Below are 20,429 nucleotides of genomic sequence, written 5' to 3' on the forward strand. Positions count from 1 at the left end.
GGATTTCTCGACTCACAGACCATGGACCGACGGACCAGGCCAAATGGACCAAAGTTCAATGTGAGTCCCACGAACCATCTGTTCACAAACCACGAACTGTGCCGGACCATGTCAAATTTAGGTCAGTTTTCCAGACCATGCCCACCTCTACTTACTACCTTACCAAATATGCATCTGCACATCGTTCTTTTGTGGAGTTTTATGATTCTTGATGTGATTGTATGGATGGGTCTATCAAAACTAGGGATGTTCATTGAGAAAAATTTAATTGTAATTTTGGATCTGGACTTCAGGGGAAAGATTTCTACTGTGACTGCTTGTTTCTGATAGGACATTACCAGTTCGGGATTCAAATTTATGAGGAATGGGGCGGGGGCGGGTTTGAGTGGCTGTTTTTGGACCAAATGAACAAAACTGTAGCAGAGCTAGTGCTGCCTGTTTACTACCTCCCCTCTTATTTCAAGTGAATTGGACCAGTTTTTTGAAGAGGGGGTTTCATAATACCTAAGAATCTTGGCATTGTGTTACCATTCCAGGAAATCATGGTAGCGACTTGAAACAGTGATCTTCATGTACTTTAGTGTATACTTTTCACTCAGGAATTTCATAACGCACACCTCAAGAATGTTTCTTTTTTATGGTATTTTACAAATGCAGAAGAGTACATATACACAGCTGTAGAATGCTGCACAAAAATCATATTTGGTACAGTCAGATGGTAGGGTTTTTTCATCAAGATTGCCCTTCTTTGCAGGGTGTTATCAACTTGGATGTTTATTGGCAACAAAGAAAAGGGAAAGATGCAAATAAATGGAAGTACTAAGAGTTACAGTTCAATGCACTTACTTGCTGCCCAAAATTTTAGAAATTCTCTTAGTTAAATCAAAACTAAGCATAGGATAAATACAACACAGAGGGAAATTCCCTTATTGGTAAAGTAACATAATGGTGGAGGATCTGGGTGTACCTGATCTCCTTACAAATAAAATACTGCTTGGAGAAAATATATTTTGATAATATACCAGGCTATAGCAATGGTTGCCCTTTGGTATTTGTGTTTGTCAAAGACAATCAACTGGAAAGGTCCTTGGACAGAGAGAAAGAACCAGTTATAGAGTGTTTTGAGAAATGACATAGAACAACAAAAATAATAGGTATTTGGAATGTACTACCATGGAATGTACTATCATCTACCGATGCAAAACTAAAAAGGTCTGGGGAACATACACAAGAGAATGAGTTGACTCCTTGTATAAATGTTAACATAGGACACTTGCAAACATTGATGGCTTAAAGAAAATGAAGAGAAGATTGGTCTGAAGGCTGTGGAAGAAAGAATGAAAATTGCAAAAGCTACTCTGGCACTGATGAAAATACTGTTTGGAGACATAGATGTGAAAACCATGTTTGGCATATGCCAAGTCTCACAGCTTTTAGTCACCATTGTTCTTGAAAGCATCTTCTGTACTTCTACATAAGAAAATAAATCAGGATTAAGTTAACAGTCCCTCATTGTGTGTGTTTCATGTGTGCCACCTTCTAGGTCAAATGAGTAATTGTGAACCGAAATTAACAGTGCCTATTCTGGTTAGAATTGTAGGTGCCCTACATAACGAACATTTAGAAAAAAAATTATGAATTATAAACTTAAGCATTCACTGGAAAGCAGCCATTTGCATGTTTCTCTTTACTAATTTATTTAAATCAATTCAAAAATATTTACAACTTTGTTTATAGAGAACTAGGTTAATGTGGTGGCTGATTGTTTTTGGCCATCCCAATCCATTCGAGTGCAACATCAAGACTATGGTTTCTAAATCCAGCACGGGAAATTCCTGGATTTTGGGGATCAATATCTAGGGAGGGGAGGGTGCTCTTACAGACAAAACAAACTGCACTTGATATGAAATGTGGTTGCCTGAGTTTTTGAAGGGAACACAATTTGATCACAGAATGAGCACCTGTTGTGAAACATCTTCTCTGTATCAGCCTTGACTTTATGTTACATTTTCCCTAAAGAGGTTCTGTCCTACCTGGAAGGTAGGTTTTAGAAGGTAGTACTGGGGGCCTGCTGCTCATCCCTTTGGTTTCTGTGGACCTAGTGGAAGTCTGAAAATTTCCATCTTATGCCCTATGCTCCTTAATAATTACATGAAATGGCTGGGTGACGTCAACAGGAGATTTCTATTAGGCTGTCATCAATATACAGATGACACTAAGCTCCATCTTGCTCTTCTAGCTTAATCCCAGGGAACCTGCAAACCCCCAAACTGGTGCTTGTAAGAGTTTTGGAGTGGTTCAGGCTAAGAAACTGAAACTTCATGCCAACAAAATGGAAGTGCTATTGTTGAGCAGAAGATCTGACCTAGGATTTAAGGTGTCACTCATTCTGGATGGGGATGCACTCCCTTGAAGGAACAAGTAGTTTGGGAGTGTTCTATGACCCAAGTCTATTGCTAAAAAAAAAACAGATGGCAGCTGTTGCCAGTAGTGCCTTTTACCAGCTTGCAACCTTTCTCAGGAAGAAAAAATCTGGCCACTGTCAGGCATGCCCTGATTACACCAAGATTAATTACTGCAATGCTCTGTATGTTGGGCTGCCCTTGAGAAGTATTTGGATACTGTAATTGGTGCAGAATGATGCAGCCAGGATGTTGTCATGGGGCCCATATCACTCCAGTCCTGGTCTGTCTACATTGGCTCCAAATTTATTTCTGGGCACAATTCAGGGTGCAGGTGCTGACCTTCAAAGCCCTATATGACTCAGGACAACACCCAAAGGACGTCCTACTCTCTTGTTAATTTCCCTAACTGCTGTGGTCATTTTTGGAGGCCCTGCTTTGTGTGCCCATATTTTCTGAGTTTAGGTGGGTAGTGACTCAGGAATGAGCCTTTCCGGTCAAGCCACCAAAACTCTGTAAATACCCAGGGAAATTTAACTTTTGTTGCCCTTCTCTGTCAGCAGGTGAAGACTTTTTGTTTCATTTGGCATTTCCTCAGAGATTGGGCATTCCCTTTGTGCTCAATGTTTTTAGCTGTTTTAAAATATTTTAATTGTTTATGTCTTTATATGTGTTTTGCTCTGGTTTAATTGTTTTAGTGATGTGTTGTTATTATTGTTATAGTTGATTTTGACAGTTTTAAAATGTGGGTTTTATTATATCTATTTTAACTTTTTAGCTGCCTTGGTGGCACTTGCAAAGGCAGAAAGTCAGGATATACATTTTGTTAAACAAACAAATAAATAAATAGGTCAGGAGATCATCTTCCCTCTTCACTTTTAGGAAATCCTGCAAGATAGTGTTATTTAGAAGGGGATGTGGATAGAAAATGAAAAAATAATGGATTTGGATGGCAGCATAGTGGTTAAAAGTGGAAGAACTCTAATCTGGAGAACCAAGTTGGATTCCCCACTCCTCTGCTTGAAGCCAGCTGGGTGACCTTGGGTCAATCACAGCTCTTCCAGAGTGCTCTCAGCCCTACCCGTGATTATTGTGGGGATAATAATACACTTTATAAACTGCTCTGAGTGCGTGTTAAGTTGCCCTGAACAGCGAATATAAATTGTATGTAGTTGTTATGGATTTTAAAGTGTAATGTTACTTTTCATTCTGATAAATGCTTTTTATCCATAGAGGACATTTTTAGCCTGCCATACCTCTAAAAAGTTTGGGCAGTGTACGTGGGTCTTCTCTTCCATTCACAATAACCCTGTGAAAAGGGGGAAGCTAAAGGAGTGTGATGGCCCCAAAGTCATTCAGCAAACTTCATGGAGATTTGAAGCTGGGTTTATGAGAATCTGTTCAACACTCCAGCCATTATACCATGCTGGTTCTCTCAAGCTGCTGTAACATGTCACTTCCAGAGAAAACCTGGAAGTGATATCACATCTCTCTTGGAATCAATGGGAACTGCATAGCCTCCTCTTCAGCCCACTGTAACTGGATAAGGTCTCTGATCTTTTGCTGTTCCTCCTTTAGAAACAATTTGAATGGCTACTGTGCTGGGTAAAGCAATGGGAAAGAAACTTTTGAGCAGACAACAGAAGGACAAAGGCTTTTGCTAGCAGCTTGTCTGCACGGTAACATTCTTTGGGGTGGGGACTGGGGACTCTTCCTCACTTCAGTCTATGATAATCTGTACTGCTCCAAAATATTGAGGAAATTATGGGCAAAACCCAGGATAGCAACAGATATAAAACAATGCTGTGAGGGAACTCTAATTAAGACAGGCACCCAAAACCGTCGCAATAATCCCAACGAAAATATGCCTTTGACCCATTTAACCAGTCAATTTAAGAGAAAGGATTAACTCTGGCATCTATTTTTTTTTACTTCAGGTTTTTTTCCCTGTTAGGGAAAGAGCTGCAACAGAGACAGAAGATTATTTTCATAATAATACTGGTACTTTAGATACCATGATGCATTAAACTCCATTATTATAGGCTCATTAATCAACACTGTGTCTTACAAGAAGAGAGAACAAAGAGAGGCCAAAGATGTATTTTTAAAGGAAACATCAAGTAAACCATCTAGAAAATACTTACAGTCAACGATTTTTCACTCATAAGAAACAAGATTTAATGGACATTCTGAACACTAAAAAAGATACTAGCACATCTGAAACAAAAACATTTTGAAAAGGAGCTAAAGCAGATAACGTCGGCTCATCAATTAGCAAGGAAGCAGCAATGGAAAAGAAATCCTACAGGAAAGAAACCTTTTCTGGAATTAATTACTTGTGTAGAAAATAGCAAGAAGTTTCACCAGCTACATAAAACCGAGTCCCCTCAAGCTGTGAAGATATGATGATGATGATGATGATGACGACGACAACGACGACGACAATGTAGCAGTAGTAGTAGTAGTAGTAGTAGTATTTGGATAAATTGTATATGCTCAAAGTCTTGACTGAAGGTGATAAACAACTAAGTTCACTAATTTTCCTGTGGGAGATAAGAAGCTGGCACGCTCGAAAAGCACTGCTGGCCCTTTGCAGCATTTTCTAAAGATACATTAGTATAATGGTGGAATACTATGCCAGTATAAGGTCAGTGAGACCCACCCCAGTGCTAATGTGACTCTATAATGGGCAGAAATGAGTGGTGCTGGAGGCATGACAGGAGTAGGGGTGTGCAGGGCCAGGTCACTTCAGGTTTTCCGCTTCGGGTAGCCCGAAGCAGGAAAAAAATCCGAAAATACCTTAATTCTGAAGCGGCAAGCTTCGAAATTACTGTGATACTATTTAATGGGACTGACTCCCAGGAAAGTGTCTTTAGGATTGCAGTCTCATGCTGGGGGGGTGGGAAGCATCTGATGCAACTATGCTGCAAGAAGGGAGGTTGTGGGGGGGGACCCAAACAGAGGCAGCAAGCAGCCCTGGAGAGAAAAAAAGTAAATTAAATCTCAGCCCAGCCTGGGTCCCAACTTTCCAAACTAGGTCTTGTGAGTGTGTTGGGGGGCTGGGGACGGTGGGGGTGGGTGGGGCCAATTGCAAGCAGCAGCAGGGCCCTTTAAACTCGGCCCTGAAGTTTTCCAAAGCATTCCAAATGCTTCGGAAAGCTTTGATTAGAGATTTCTGAATCGGGGCCAGCATGCTAATCCCTAATCTTTATGGATCGGGTCCGATTTGGGTAATTTACCCAAATCAGAAACTCGAAACACACACCCCTAGTCAGGAGACCAGTGGGACCACGTCAGCACTCTAAACTCTTTCAACCAGTGTTTTTGCCCAGAATAACATTACAGCCAAAAGAGATTGGGTTGGATTCAGATTAAATTTTCCAATGACAAAATAGAACAAAATGTAAAAGGGATTAATTTGATGATAGTATCCAGTGCAATCCACTACTGGATTATACTATGTAGATATTAACCACTGGTTTTGGAATGAGAGATTAGTTCATCGTTCTTGTCTATTAAATGGTACTCTTCTAGTTGATTTCTGACTGTGGCACAGCCTGTATCACTAAAGTTCAGCTAATTAGTTTGGAACAAAGTACATAAAATTATGCATTCTACATCTAATACTTTGTTTCTATTAAAGCCTGGAAATATGTATGATTTCAGGAAAGACATTTACCCTTTGACAATAACTACAATCCACAAGCCCCTAAACTTTGAGTTGTCCTGTACAAGTCTCAGTATAACATCACTGTAAGTAGGTGATTCCTTGATGATAGCCTACATCTTCAAAACCTTGTTTTATATTAATCTCATAGAAGACTCAGTAAAAAACCCCATCGATTTTAGGATCAAACAACTTTTTGCATCTCCTCCCAAATATCAAAAGGAACTTTGTTTAGGAATTTACATAATCATTACAGAACTTCAGATTCAATGTCCATCTAGTACATAAACCAATTAGTACCAATTTCTCACTAAACTATTAAGAGTGAAATCCTAACCAGACTGAGAGTCTTCTCTGCTTGTTGACTTCAATGGATTTAGAAGGTTGGAACTCTGAGAAGGACTGCATTGTAGTTGTCTTCATCAGATAAACGACTAGCAATCTCAACTTTCACTTCACAATAATACTGCCATACTTTCACTAATTTCACTGATCTCCAGTGCAAGAGATTTAAGGAATGGTTAAGTCTTTCAGAATCTCTGGAGAGGAAAGAATTGTTTAAAATTTCAATACATGATTTATTGAATGGGAGTTTTTTATCCCTGAGCATAGGCTAAATAGCTTACTATGCACTCAATATCTGAGTGCATATTTATTCTGCTAACGTTCTCAAACACTTAGAAAATGCCATTTACAACAAAACAAATCAAAGGTACAAAGTTAATGATAAAGTTGTATAAAGAAAAATGTCAAAATACTGATACAGTCCAGTGCATGTAATCAGTATTTGAATATGCCATTACATCACATTAAAGCATAAAGATTACCAAAACATAAAATTCTTAAACCAAAAGAAGGTACAAAAAATATATTATACAAATATCATTTTGAGTTTATATTCCATTTATGGGAAGATAAGAATGATCAGAACAACAGTTCAAAATATTTTCTACATAAATTCTCAAATGGCTATCTATAGCATTGAAAATAGCATCCTACCTTCATATATCGCCTTGAATCCTTGGGCACTTACAGCAAAGTCAGTAGTGAAGCAGAGTGTGAGAATAGACCCTGTGCTCACTATAGATGACGGCAGTTGAAATCCAGAAAGCCTGCAGAATACATGGGATACATATAAATAATGAGATACAAGAAGAAGTCACTCATGGCATTAGTTAATTATAGCAACAGAACTAAACAGTAGCTTTTAAGCCTTTATCCTGGAAGCATATGTAACGGCTTTGATCTAAAATCGGAAAACCTAAAACCTGAACACCAATTCCAGTAAGATTTCTAAGGAAGCAATCCTAAATCTGATCAGAGAAGTAAATCCCATTTTATGAAATGGGGCTTTCCCTCAGAAAAACATTCTTAGGATTGCAGCCTAAGTCTTCAAAATAGTACTTTGAAGTAGTACATTTCTGCTCACCTTGACTGCAGTCCTACTCCTCTCTCTCTTCTTTTCCCAGCTGAATATAGCAGAAAGCAGACCTACCTGACCAATGTCTTTGATTCAATTTAATGTCCACAGTCATTCACAGCCACCGTTTCCCCCTTTTCAGCAGCCAATGTTTTTGTTTCATTCATCCTTAAGTGTTCCCAGACAATAAGGGGCAATATACTAGGTGTGATGACATCACAATACTATGTATTCACTTTTTGTATCCCTATGTGTCAATGTTACTAAATACAAATGAACCAATTAGAATATAGTTAGTGCTTTCTGTACTGATCTCTTTGGTGATTTTATTAGGGATCGTGAGAACTAAACAATTTTGTAGCCATTTCACATAAATATGCAACAAATCACTGAAAATCACTGTTAATTCTGATAAAGACTTTTGCAAAACCTATCCAACCTGTTTTTGGTCAGTGCTAGTATGAACAGATAAACTATTAAATACAATTACATTGTGGCTGTTGACAGAACCCCCTCCTCTAATCCAAGGATTGACAAAGTGTAAGAAAGGAAATCCTACTACACCCCTGTGATGTTTTCAGCTGTACGTTCCCAGCCCACAGCAATTTTGTTTCGACCCTCCATTGCGAACTTTAGCTCAACACTGCATTCCATAGTTCCTTCAATTTCTCTATGCTGGACTGAAGAGTAAAAATATCCTATTTTCCGGATGCTTTTGTATTGAATTCTTAGGCCTTCTTGATTATACCTCTGTTCTTAATATATAAGAAATTGAATGCATAACACTCTGTCTTGGTGTTCTAGCAATCAATATTTTTGCAGTGTTGTTCCCATCGCTAGTGTTTACTAAACAAGACAACAAAACATAATAGTAAAATATAAAATAACTACTCAGTAAAACAACTCTGGCTATCTACCACAGTTAATAGAACCAAGTACCTCATTAGAGCTTCTATTGGGAAAAGAATCAATGTACTAATACCAGCGAATATGACCTATTGAAGCCAAAACTACTTTTTCAAAGTAATAATAAAGGTAAGAGCAAGACTCAAAAACTTAATGGAAAAAACAAAATTACTCAATTCTCTAACTCCTAACAAGAACTTATTCTATGAAAGAATACTCACAGGTAAGTTTCCGAAAGAACTTTTAAAGTGAAACTTTTAAGTAGGCATGCTGTGAATTTCTCACCAAACCTGTTCGGCAGTTGAACTTACTCTGTCTGCACTTACAACCAGAATGCAACCTAATCAGGAATATGTTTGGATTGTATTAAGAAACTAAGCAGCCGCTGGACACTTAAATCTGCAGCTGCTGGTTGGTTAGCTCCCAATGCACAGTTGCTTGAGGATCAATTAGAAGCTTAAAAGTTCTAGAGTTGGTTAGATTGCCTTTAATGGCATTTCCCACCCATTATTACATATAGGATTCTGAAGTCTAGCTTCCATTTGTAATTTCTTTAAAAAATAAATACACATTTATACAACATACAAGAGTTATTTAATGAGCTGCTGGAGATGAAGTTATATTATAATAATTAAAAAAATAAAGCCATGAGTATATGCTGATAAAGACACTTTCTTAAAAAGGATCCTCTCTAGACTTAACATCCATAATTATTCTAGTACTTAACCTTATTATAAGGGTGAAATTATTCATAACTCAGGTAATAATAATTCCATCTTCCATTGTGTTAGAAGAACATTTTCCTCCAACTTCAATTTAAATTGTCATCCAAAATTGTCAGGTCAGCTAGGATAATTGAAGGATTACATTTTTTAAAATCTCAACTTCTATGTAGTGTTTTAGTGAGTCTTCCTTAAGAGCCTACATATTTACTTCTCAGGGGAAAGAAATAGTAGGATTCTTATGACTACACTGACTTTTATAAGGTCTTATTTCAAAATAATAGTTTTTTTAAAAAAAATCTCTTCACTATCAAATTTATAGACTTTTTCCAAGCAGAATTAATAGCATACAAAGAAGGAATTATACACAATTCTGGCTGCTTGTAAGAGTGCCTATTTTGCCTCTGCTTGTGTACTACTTGTACATTTACAAATTTTAAAAAATATTACACAGATCCTGGAAGTCTCCAATGCTCCCCCTCCTCCAAAAAGAACCAACCCAGTAAGAACCACACCTGGAACTTGTAAATGGAGACAATTATGAAATATTGGGGCCATTGAGTTCCAGGCAAGAAAACAGTAGAGACATGATACAAACATGAGCACAGGATGAGCAACTGGGAAGTATTGTCTGGGAGTATAGCAGGGAGTTTGAGGGTAGGAAAGTCTAGGACGCTTCCTATATGGATTGAAGCAACATAGTTGGTGAGGGAGCTGAAGAAATGACCAGCAAAGTATGTGCCATGTTTGTTTTCTTACCAGAGGGCAATGGAAATTACACTTGCAGCTAGTGTAAGTTGATGGGCCTATTGGAGGAGAAGAGACAAGGGCTTGAGACACACATCTCTACACTCCAGCTTATCAGGAAAAGTGAAGAGTTCTTGGATAAAACACATGAAGCACTCTTGAGAGCATAACAGGAGGAGGAAGAGAAGGTATCTCAGGAAAAGGAAGAGCACCAAATACAGAAAGAGAGTAAGTGGAGAAAGTGTCCAATGGGAATGGGAAAATAAGGAGACATTCTGAACCTCTCGGTCAGTAGTGTAGCTGCTTTTGCCTCCCTGGCGGAGGAAGAGCGGCAGCACGCTCTTCACAGCCATCTGGGGAGGGAGTGGAACCAGGCGGCTCTGTCCCTCCCTTCTCAGCAGTTTGCTTCATGCTTGGCCCACCCATCCACCCTGCAGGAGTGCAGGTTTAGTCAGTCGCTGGTTACCAGGGCCAAGTAGTATTTTTTTCTTCTTTCTCCAATTGCCTTATGGAATGTGGAGCTTTTTTTGCCTACATTGCATTTCTTGCGTGGGTTGTGGTAATTGGCTTTATGGTGGAGTCATAAATGGTTTCTCCCTGGCAGAGAGGGTTTGGGAGAAATGAGCAGGCCAGTGAGCACCCTTGGCACATCCCCATTTGAAGTGGAATTGGGGTCTGTCAAGATCGTTGGTATTGTTTGATGGCTGCCAGCCGAGAGGGCAGACTGCCGCTTGGGACCCCCCTGTACAAGAAAGGCCGTCATGTTTGATGGCTGGGGTGCTATAGGCTTGGTGGAGGTCCCATTTCCCTGGCTGGCCAGGTCCCAACCATGTACATCAAATGGCTCATACCCAGAGCGGAGGGGTTCGCCCAGACAGTCAGAGCAGTGGTCCTGGGGTGACAACAGGGCCTGACCTGTACTGCTAGTTAGGCCCTTTCTGTATTAAGTTTAATGTTATATTGTTGCCAAAATAAAATGGCCCATTAGTTCCCGCACTTGCAAAGAGACAGACACAGTCATCATGGGAGTTTTCCATTATCCTGATCTCTTTTGGAACTCAAACTCTGCTAAAAACGTACGGTCTAATAAATTCCTGATTTTTCTTGCTGACATCTTCATCTTCCAGAAAGTAGAGAAGGAAACAAAGGGGTCTGCTATCTTGGAGCGGGACCACAAGTGACACCTGACACAGGTTGGACACTTGCCAGCTTCCCTCAAGTTTTGATGGGAAATGTAGGCAGCTTGGCGGAATGTTGGACAAGTGACAGTTGAAAAGTCCATTGGACAGCAGTCGGAGAGCCAAGCTGCAAGACCAGGATGCCTACATTTCCCATCAAAACTTGAGGGAAGCTGACTAGTGTCCAACCTGTATCAGGCGTCACTTGTGGTCCCGCTCTTGGACTCAATTCTCACCAAAAGGAAGAGCGGATTGATGATGTGAAAGTAGTGGGCACCCTGGGGTAGCAGTGACCATGTTCATTTGGAGTTTAAGACCTTGGGTAAGGGAAAAGTTGATTGCAGTTAGGCATATAGGTTGGATTTTAGAAAAGGTAATTTTAACGAGCTCAACATTATGCTGGGAGTTTCTTAAAAGTGAGGTATTGAAGGCACAATCACAAATGATTCCAGTGTGAAGGATAAAATGGGAGGAACCTAAAGAAGCCAGGGTGGTTCTATAAATAGCTTTCTAAAGTAGAAAAAGGAGGTTTGAGGTAACTTTTGAACTGTCAAATTGATGTTCATACCTGGAAACCTGGAATACCTTTGAGCTTTAGAAAAGAGATATATGATTACTAAGAGCCAGCACAGATTCTTCAAGAACAAGTCATGTCAGACTAATCTTATCTCCTTTTTTGAGAGAGTTACTTCTTGGATGGATCAGGGGAATGCTGTGGACGCAGATTATCTGCCTTTCAGTAAGGCTTTTGATAAAGTTCCACATGATATTCTTGTTGACAAGTTGGTAAAATGTATTTTGGACCTTATTACAGTTAGTTGGATTGTACAGAGATAAATGTAAAGTTCTGCATTTAGGTAGGAAAAATCAAAGGCATAATTATACGATGGGGAGACTTGTCTTGGCAGTAATAAATATGAAAAGGATCTAGGAGTTTTAGTAGATCATACATTGAACATGATTCAGCAGTGTTATGTGGTAACTAAGAAGGTAAATGTAATTTTAGGCTGTGTCAACAGGAGTACAGTATTCAGATAATATGAAGTGATGGTATCACTTTGTTGTGCTCTGGTTAGTCCTCACTTGGAGTACAGTGTTCAGTTTTGGGCACCACAGTTTACAGTTGACAAACTGGAACATGTCCAAAAGAGAGTAACAAAGATAGTGAGGGGTCTGAGGACTATGTGGGCGTGGTGTGGGTATGTTTAGCCTGGAGAGGAGGCGACTGATAGCCCTCTTCAAGTATTTGAAGGGCTGTCACATAGATGATGGAGTGTTGCCCCAGAGGGTTGGACCTGTTCTGGATTGTGGTGGGTTCCTCCCTCACTCCCTCTGATCCTTTGTTCTCCAGTAATATGCAGGGCTGGTGTGCCCATTGAGGCCAGGTAGGCAGTTGCCTCAGGGTGCAGGGCACCGGAAGGGGCACCAGAGGAGGTGCTGGGGGTGGGAGCATGCGCCACGGCGCTGCAGCCTCCCAGTTCTCCCGCCCCACCGCTGCTGTCACCACATGCCCCTGGCCGGGCGCAGCAGCCAGGAGCAGGTGTCTGGGGCGGCGCAAAGCAACTGAGCAGGAGAGCTGGGAGGCCACCCGCACGCCATCCCAGCTGCCCGCCGCAGCAATCAGGCCAGCTTGTGTGCACGCCCATGATGATGTCACACATGACATCATCACGCAGGCTGGTGTGTGTGCATGCGCGTGCACGTGCGCGCCCAGCCAGCTGGCTGGCTGTGGGCGCCGGAAACCCTGGCGCAGCTTCTGGTAATATGTCACCACCCCAGCTGGGACCCAGGCTTTTCCTTTACCATCTGCCAGGGCGAGGTGGCTAGCCTCTGAGCATACGCAAAGTGACGAGGTGGCAGGCATGTAAGTGAGAACTGACACAACTTTATCTTAACCCAGAAAGGTTAATCTACAGCAAATTACCAAAAGAAAAAAAAAGCACACAAGTAGGGAGAATAGAGTGTTCACCAAGATATCTGCAGCTATTCAGAAGAAATGAAAAACATTAGTGCTGGTCTAACTTTCACGGTAAGAATCCTGCTTGAGACGGACAGCCCAATGCCTAGGAAGGGGGAGAAGGCCTGCCATCCATGACTCCCTGTCCTCCATTCCAGGATTCACCAGAGCAGCAATAGCTAAATGGCTGCTTGCTCTTTTTGTACCCTCTCTCCCCAAGACGAGGGAGGGGAGGAAGGAGTCCCCTCCTGTGAAACCAGCTTCTTGCCTCACTTCCAACACTAGGTGACCCTCTTGTCATATACCTCTTGTAGGACTCATCTCACATGTCTCTGCTCTTTATGGCAGAGTCAAAAGGCTAGAGCAACACACCATAAATTTATTCCAAGCTTGGTACTTTCACTAAACATCTGAAGAGATGTGTCAAGGAAGCAAATAGCCATTTAATTGCTCTCCTCTTCCTGATAGCTAGATTCTGGAATCAGAGTCTGGTTCAATATTTTTAAAAAGACCTGGGCCTGATTATAGCAACACTAGAAACAATGAGTTAAAATTAAAGCAAAAGAGTTTTCAGCTAAACATTAGGAAGAACTTCCTGACAGAGCAGTTCCTCAGTGGAATAGGCTTCCTTGGGAAGAGGTGAGTTCTCTTTCCTTGGAGATATTTAAGAATAGGCTAAATGGCCACCTGGCAACTAAGATGATTCTATGAATCAATATTAAGTACACAGATCAGGAGAGGGAGGGCATGAAGAGATGAGCCGGTGTGAGGCTCTTGTGGCCCCTTCTTATATGCCCACGGTAATGCTGATTGCCACTTTTGGGTCAGGAAGGAATTTTCCTTCAGGTCATAGTGGTGGGGGATCCTGGAGGTTTTTTGTCTTCCTCTGGGCATAGAGCAGAGGTCATTGGGGGGAGGTGGCAGAAGATAGCTGAATTTCCTGCTTTGTACACAGGGGTGGACTAGACGACCCTGGTCTCATTTCCAGCACTATGCCTTATAATTTCCACTATACAAGTACTCTTTTGGGAGAAACATTTTTGGAGAAAGGAAATTTGGGGATGTAAAAAAGTAAGGGAAGAATTCTTTACACATCATATACATGCCCTTTCTGTACTAAAACTGGATACTACCCTCCTTTTCTGCCAGATCATACATTTTCATGAACAAAACCATGGGACTGCCACTGTTACCTCTAGTTTTATCCTTAGTAAAAATAAGGGGAAAAAATAAAGATGAAAATAAAAAGAGCACATCTGTTTCTGAATCTTAAATAGATGAATCAGAAGCATTTCAGTAAACAAATCCTAAACATACCTGGTGTAATTTATTTATGCTTTTATTTTTATTTCCTTTAATCCTTTACAGACGGTGCAGAGCAGAACTGAGTTCAGAGCTTAACAGAAACATAATTGTAGATGTTCTGGAATTTTGGAATCATGGGGAAAAGTTGCCAATGTTATTGAGGCAAGTAAGAATTCACACTGAAAACTCATAAATGGTGATCTTTTATTGTACTTGAGCCCTTATACACAAGACTGCAATAAAAACATTCATACAGAAGTAAAAAGAGAATATAGATTCATATGAGTTGATTTGCAATTATTGGCAGAGACATAATTTTCTTAGGTGCTATACTTAGGGCTGCCAAGTCCCCCTTGTGGAGGCAGGGGATCCCCTGCTCCCAGCCTCTGTCCTCCAGTGCCACTCAACTGGCCAGTGGGGGGAAGTCCTGGGGAACAGGCTCGGAAGGCAAAAGACTTCCTGGACCAGCACGCAGCAGGTGTGCTCCCCGCTGGGCACAATAATGTCACTTCCTCAAGTGCCGTCATTGCACCTGGTGGCGTTATTTTCAGAAGTAACATTGTTGTGCCAGCTGCAGCACGTGCAAGGAAGACATCTTCGATAAGTGCAAAGTCCCCCCTCCCAGCATGAGGGTAAGAGGACATGGCAACCCTAGTTATATTCTTACTAGAGATATAACAAGTGGAGGCCCGTAAGGACTTTTAGGGGGCATCTCATGTTCCCTTCCCACACCATGTCCTCTTTTCCTTCCCTGCCACCCATAACATCTCCCCCTTTTCTGCTTCCTTCTCTTCTTCCCATTCACATTTGTCTGCCCCCGTTTTCACCTTTTCAGCCTCAGGTAGTCTCTTCTCTATGGCCCGGTTGCATGGTCCCAGTTGAACTGGAATCACATGCATGGTGGGGAACATGTAAGAACTTGAGGAGGTGGAGGCTTCAGTTTTCCCTGCATCCCCTCCCCCACACTGTTTTTGTCAGACAGGCAAGCCAGCCTGCCTGCCATACCTGTGAATGTCTATCTGGGGGAGGGGGGAGGGATGTGTAGTAGTGTAGCGTTCTTCCTTCACTGTATCTTGGCTACGCTTTCCTTGGGTTGAGTGGTGTTATCAGTGCAGCTGGGACTGGGAAACTCAGCTCTGCATCTCTTTCAGGACTTTCACTGACTTCAACTGACTCTTGTTTGAACTGGGGGCAGGGGACTGGAGGTATAACCTCTCGGGGAAAACTTTGCTTTGGCATTCCAGACAATTTCTATGTACAAGTGCACTTCTAGGGAGCAATCTCTAATAAAGGCCTTTAACTTGTACAACTGCGTTTGATGAAGTGGAGTGTCTGAGAGAACTCCCTAGCCAGGCCTGACAGTTTTCTCTTTCCCGCCTCCTGGCAGCCTCCATACGCTCATTTTTCTTTATGTCCTCATCTCCTTCAAACCCATTTAATTACTTACCTTTTACCTGTTCCCCATCTTCATCTATGTTTATTAATTTGCTTCATAAACATACTGCCTTTCTCCACAGTGGGGATCCAAAACAGCTTACATCATTCTTCTTGCCTCACTATTATCCTCCCAACAACCCTGAAAGGAAGGTTAAGTTAAGAGTGTATAACTGGATCAAAGTCTCCCAAGTAGGCTTTCATAGCTGAGTGGTGATTCAAACCTGGATCTCCTAGACCCTAGTCTGAACCTCTAACCACTACACTACACTGGTTGTGTGTGTGTGCTGTTTAACAGCAGGAAGTAGCCGGCCTGGGAGATTTATAGAAGTCTTTTTTTATATATAATAGATTTTTATTGGATGGATCAATATATAATCAATTTCAAATACAAATACATTCCATTTCAATTCCCCTGTGTATATTTCCCCTCCCCTCCCCTCCCCCCTTTTCGATAATGACTTCCAACAGCACTCCAACCCCCCGTTATTAATACCTTATTTCTATGCTAAAGTTGTTCTTTTCTTATTATTAGTAAAGATCTTAATTATATATTATTTTACTTAATTTCTTTAGAACCCCTTGAAAGACCATAATTGTCCCTTAACATCCCATTTCTTTTCCATATATTTTTTCAACTTTTTCCAATCTTCCAAGAATACTTCTGGATCTTGCTCCTTCAAATTTCTTGTTAGTTTATCCATTTCAGCCATGTACAACATTTATAGAAGTCATGTGGTATCAAGGCATCTGGTGATTGCTTCTGGGCTTGGCCCCAATGAGTCCTCCCTCAAAGGCTAAAACAGCCCTGGAAAGGGCCCTGCCCCCTCCCCTTACCTTCTATCAACAGTGAGCGGAACCACAAGTGACAAAAGGCACAGATTGGACACTTGTCAGCTTCCCTCAAGTTTTGATGGGAAATGTAGGCAGCTTGGCGGAATGTTGGACAAGTGACAGTTGAAAAGTCCATTGGACAGCAGTCAGAGAGCCAAGCTGCGAGACTAGGATGCCTACATTTCCCATCAAAACTTGAGGGAAGCTGACAAGTGTCCAACCTGTGCCTTTTGTCACTTGTAGTTCCGCTCAGAAACAGAGCCTGGAATATTGACCTGTTACTTGGTTGCCTAGCAATAGTCACTGAAGGCATCTGATTAAAGGAACTCCTGTAATCATTTCAGGGTATTTTTAAACTCCCAATTTTTAATTTTTTTTTTTAGATTTCACATTTTTCTGCAAACCTGAGACATTTTTCAGGTGCGTAGGAAGATCTGTTTTGTCAGTTTGGCTGCAGTCTCTAGATTTAAGTGTCCTCAGATCTCGGCCACTTGGCTATTAGTATATATTTTCTGGATGAAAGTTTATTTTAAAAGAAAAAAAAGTGCATATCACTATTACTAGCAATGGCTCCTCTGTGAGAACAACACATTTATCAACAAGCCGCATCCCAAATGAAGTTTTTTTTTTCATGCCAAACACACCACTTAAGGATTGGTTGCTCATTGCACAACCTTTTGATCCCCACATATTTTGAGAATGAAAATCATCATATTTTGCCAAGTTTAAAAAGAACTGCAGGCAATACCTCAATAATTAAATCTGGAATGTTAAGTAAAACAAGTGTCAAGAAGGCAAAATCTATTCAAATCCCCTGGTAGTTGATGTGCTTTTGCTTTTTATATCACTGATAATTGGATAAACTTTCTTTGCTTCAGGCTGAGCTTTAAATACCACAATTTCCTTAATTTCAAGAAACAGGTACTGAGAAACAAAGCTATATTCAGGGCGCATCTGTCCAATAAAATCTAAGATTCAGAAGCAACCATGGCTTCAATATTATGGTTAAATTAGGTTAGGTGAGCAGATAGGAGATGTGGAAAACAAATTTCCGGGTGTGTCTCCCTGGAAATCTAGCTCCTCTTACTTCTGTTACATATGGAAGCTTACAAAAAGAATGAAAACAATAGCAGTAAAAAGCCTAGCTAGGATCTAATGATTTTTTTTTCATCCAGATAGTGAGTAGTACATGATTAGTTGCAGCGCTCCTTCACCATCCATTCCAAGAAGGTACTGAAGGGCTCAAATGCTGCACAGGCCACAGCACACCACATGGACATAGCTTTGTCCACATACCAACAACCATTGAACTTGAATCCTAGCAGGCAGTGATCTGCCAGATGAACTGGCAGCAGTTGGAAGGCAGACTGGATATCGCACTTAGCCATCAGAGCCCCAGACGCATGGAACCACACCAAGCTGACTGCAGAGTTGAAGGCAGTGTACCACACAGAGCATGTCTCAGGTGGAGCTGCCTCATTAGTGGATGAAAGAAAGGTGATGGATGAGCCAGTCTTTCCCGGGGCCTTCTTGGATACAATGTCGGAGACCTGGAGATTAGGGACCTGCCACCCTGTCCACATCCAGTTCTTTTTGCAGCTTACCTATGACTTGAGGGGACTTTTAGATTGAGTTTAAGTTGGCTGTATCTACAGGCACCCATGGCCCTGGATGAAGAGGATGAGAAAACCTTAAGTGAAGCCATCCAGGAGATAAAGGGCCACGCGTTGGTTGGGGAATCTATCTCATAAGGGGTATTAGATGACAAGTTTTACCAGTGTATGGGTCAAGCAGAACCCCTGCCCCCCAGCTACTTTCCAGATGCAGTGGGCCCTGAGCAGTACTGAGCTGCATTCCCCCCATCCTTGTTGGTGGCTGTATCAGCCACCCAGACCCCTGGAAATTATGGGCATGGGTGTGGGCATGGGCATGCTGGGCAGGGGTAAGGTTTGTAGCAGTTGTCACAGTTGTGGTCAAACTTGTGTCCTCTAGCACCTCTCTTGACTGTGCTCCCAGCACACACTATGCCCTGGATCTTGTTGGGTGCCACCCCTATTTCCTTGGGCATGTTGCTCCTGCTTTACGCATGCGAGTCTACAGTCATTAGCCAGGCTGCATCAACCGGGAGATCCTGCCTGCTCTTCTTGTAGTGCAAAGCCATCTTTCAGTACTCCCTGTCATAGTCAATGGCAGCCACTTCCCCCACCAAGGTGCGCGCCTGCACCACATTCCCCAGGTGGTTGTTCAGGTGTCAGCCCCACTCTGGATAGGTCATAACGACTATCTCCACAAAGACATTGCAGCTGGCCGACTAATTGGAGAATATAGGAGAATGTTTGCTGATTGGTATTGCTTCTCCCTAGGGCACCTGAATATCCACAAACCCATCACACTGTCCATCCTGCAGGGGCTTCTGCACTAGCTCCCCATGTTGTTGTTCAGGTCTGGTTATGAGGCAGTCCAGGGCAGCCTTCACCCTGGTGTTTTAAGGTGCATTCCAGTTGTGGGAGCTGGTGGCATCCTTCTCTAGGGATCAATCGTCCAGGGAGCTAGTGTGGGGTGACCACACAACAGGCCTTGTGGGGTGATGGTGCATTTGCACATGGCACATGGCTGCCTGGGGGAGATCCTTTCTCAGTCTAAGCTGTGGCACAGTTCTTCTCCTTCTGTCCACTCTGTCATGGCCCACTTCTGGTACACACAGATGGGTTCTTTCTTGCCAAGTTCCAGTTCACAGTTGTCATGTAGGTAGGGCTGGCCACAGTGGGGCTTCACTTGGGGTGTGTGTCTTTGGGTCCCATTCATGTCAGTTTGGAGCCAGCATGATGGCAGCAGAGGCACAGCTCTCCCTGGCCCAGACTCAAGCCATCAGTTTCACAGGCTTAAGGGGAGATATTTTCAGGTCCTGGCTTGCACTAACTTTTGTTTGTTCTGGTTGCAGGAATCATGGTGCATGGAAGACATTAGGATACTGGCTGGGTCAGCAGCAGCGGCAATCAGTACTTGGCTGGAATCTGTGGGACATGAGATGTACAGTGTTACGTGATCAAATTGTCTTTGCTTAGATGCTCATGGAATTGCTGGCCGCCCAGTTGGTGGTCAGAAAGAAATTTTTCCTCAAGAAGCCAAATTGCCTGTGGATGCAAGGATTTTTTTTTGCCTTCCCCTGGGCACTGATCATGGCCACTCACCCATTTTAGGGTCCCCATAAGAGATCTGGGGTGAAGCTGAAGGGTACATGCCCAGTTCAGGGAAGCTGTGGTCAATTTTTCTCCCAAAGCATATATGTGTCTCATTTGCCCACAACTCCAGCCTCACACATGCCAGTACAACTAAAAAGAGGATCACTCAACTTACCAATGGGCCACGTTACTGCTGGGAGCTGAGGCAAGATGGAGGGCCAGCTGCTTTGCAGTGGAAAGGGGGTGGAGCCTGGCTGTGAGACTTGTAGCATGTCCTGTGTCTCACTGCTAGGGACTGGTGATGAGCTGGTCATCAGCCCTCCCATCCGCTGGTTGCCAGCTTCAATTAGGGTTGCCTGTCACAACTTTCTGGGTGGTTTGGGGGCATTGGGCTGGATCCACTGTGGTGAATTTGCACCGACTGGGCAGCTCACCCATTTTGGGCCCCCCTTAAGGGGGTCTCCCTTTGGGGAGAAGCGAAGACTACTTGTCCAGTTTGGGCACCTGAGTGGCAAGGAACTGCCGGGCCCAGGGCAGGCACTAAACCTCCTGTCACCATCTCATGTTTGGTGCCCAGCAGCGGGCTGGGGGGCATACCATCAAATGGCAGGTGGGTCATTCGATACTGTGGATTTGTGCCCTATGTGCACCAATGCTCTAATAGCTGTAATCAAT

At 42.3% G+C, this 20,429-nt stretch overlaps 1 protein-coding gene across 1 annotated transcript in view; it reads right to left on the reverse strand.

Annotated features, from left to right (window-relative positions):
- CSMD1 (CUB and Sushi multiple domains 1) overlaps window positions 1-20,429 on the reverse strand; it is a 1,321,894-nt gene that overhangs the window by 1,127,755 nt on the left and 173,710 nt on the right. The window contains exon 3 of the mRNA XM_054971211.1: window positions 7,069-7,181. Coding sequence (XP_054827186.1) covers window positions 7,069-7,181 — 113 coding nt within the window. The remainder of the gene's footprint in view (window positions 1-7,068; window positions 7,182-20,429) is intronic.

This window comes from Eublepharis macularius, chromosome 1 (genome assembly GCF_028583425.1).
Source record: "Eublepharis macularius isolate TG4126 chromosome 1, MPM_Emac_v1.0, whole genome shotgun sequence".
NCBI lineage: Eukaryota > Metazoa > Chordata > Lepidosauria > Squamata > Eublepharidae > Eublepharis > Eublepharis macularius.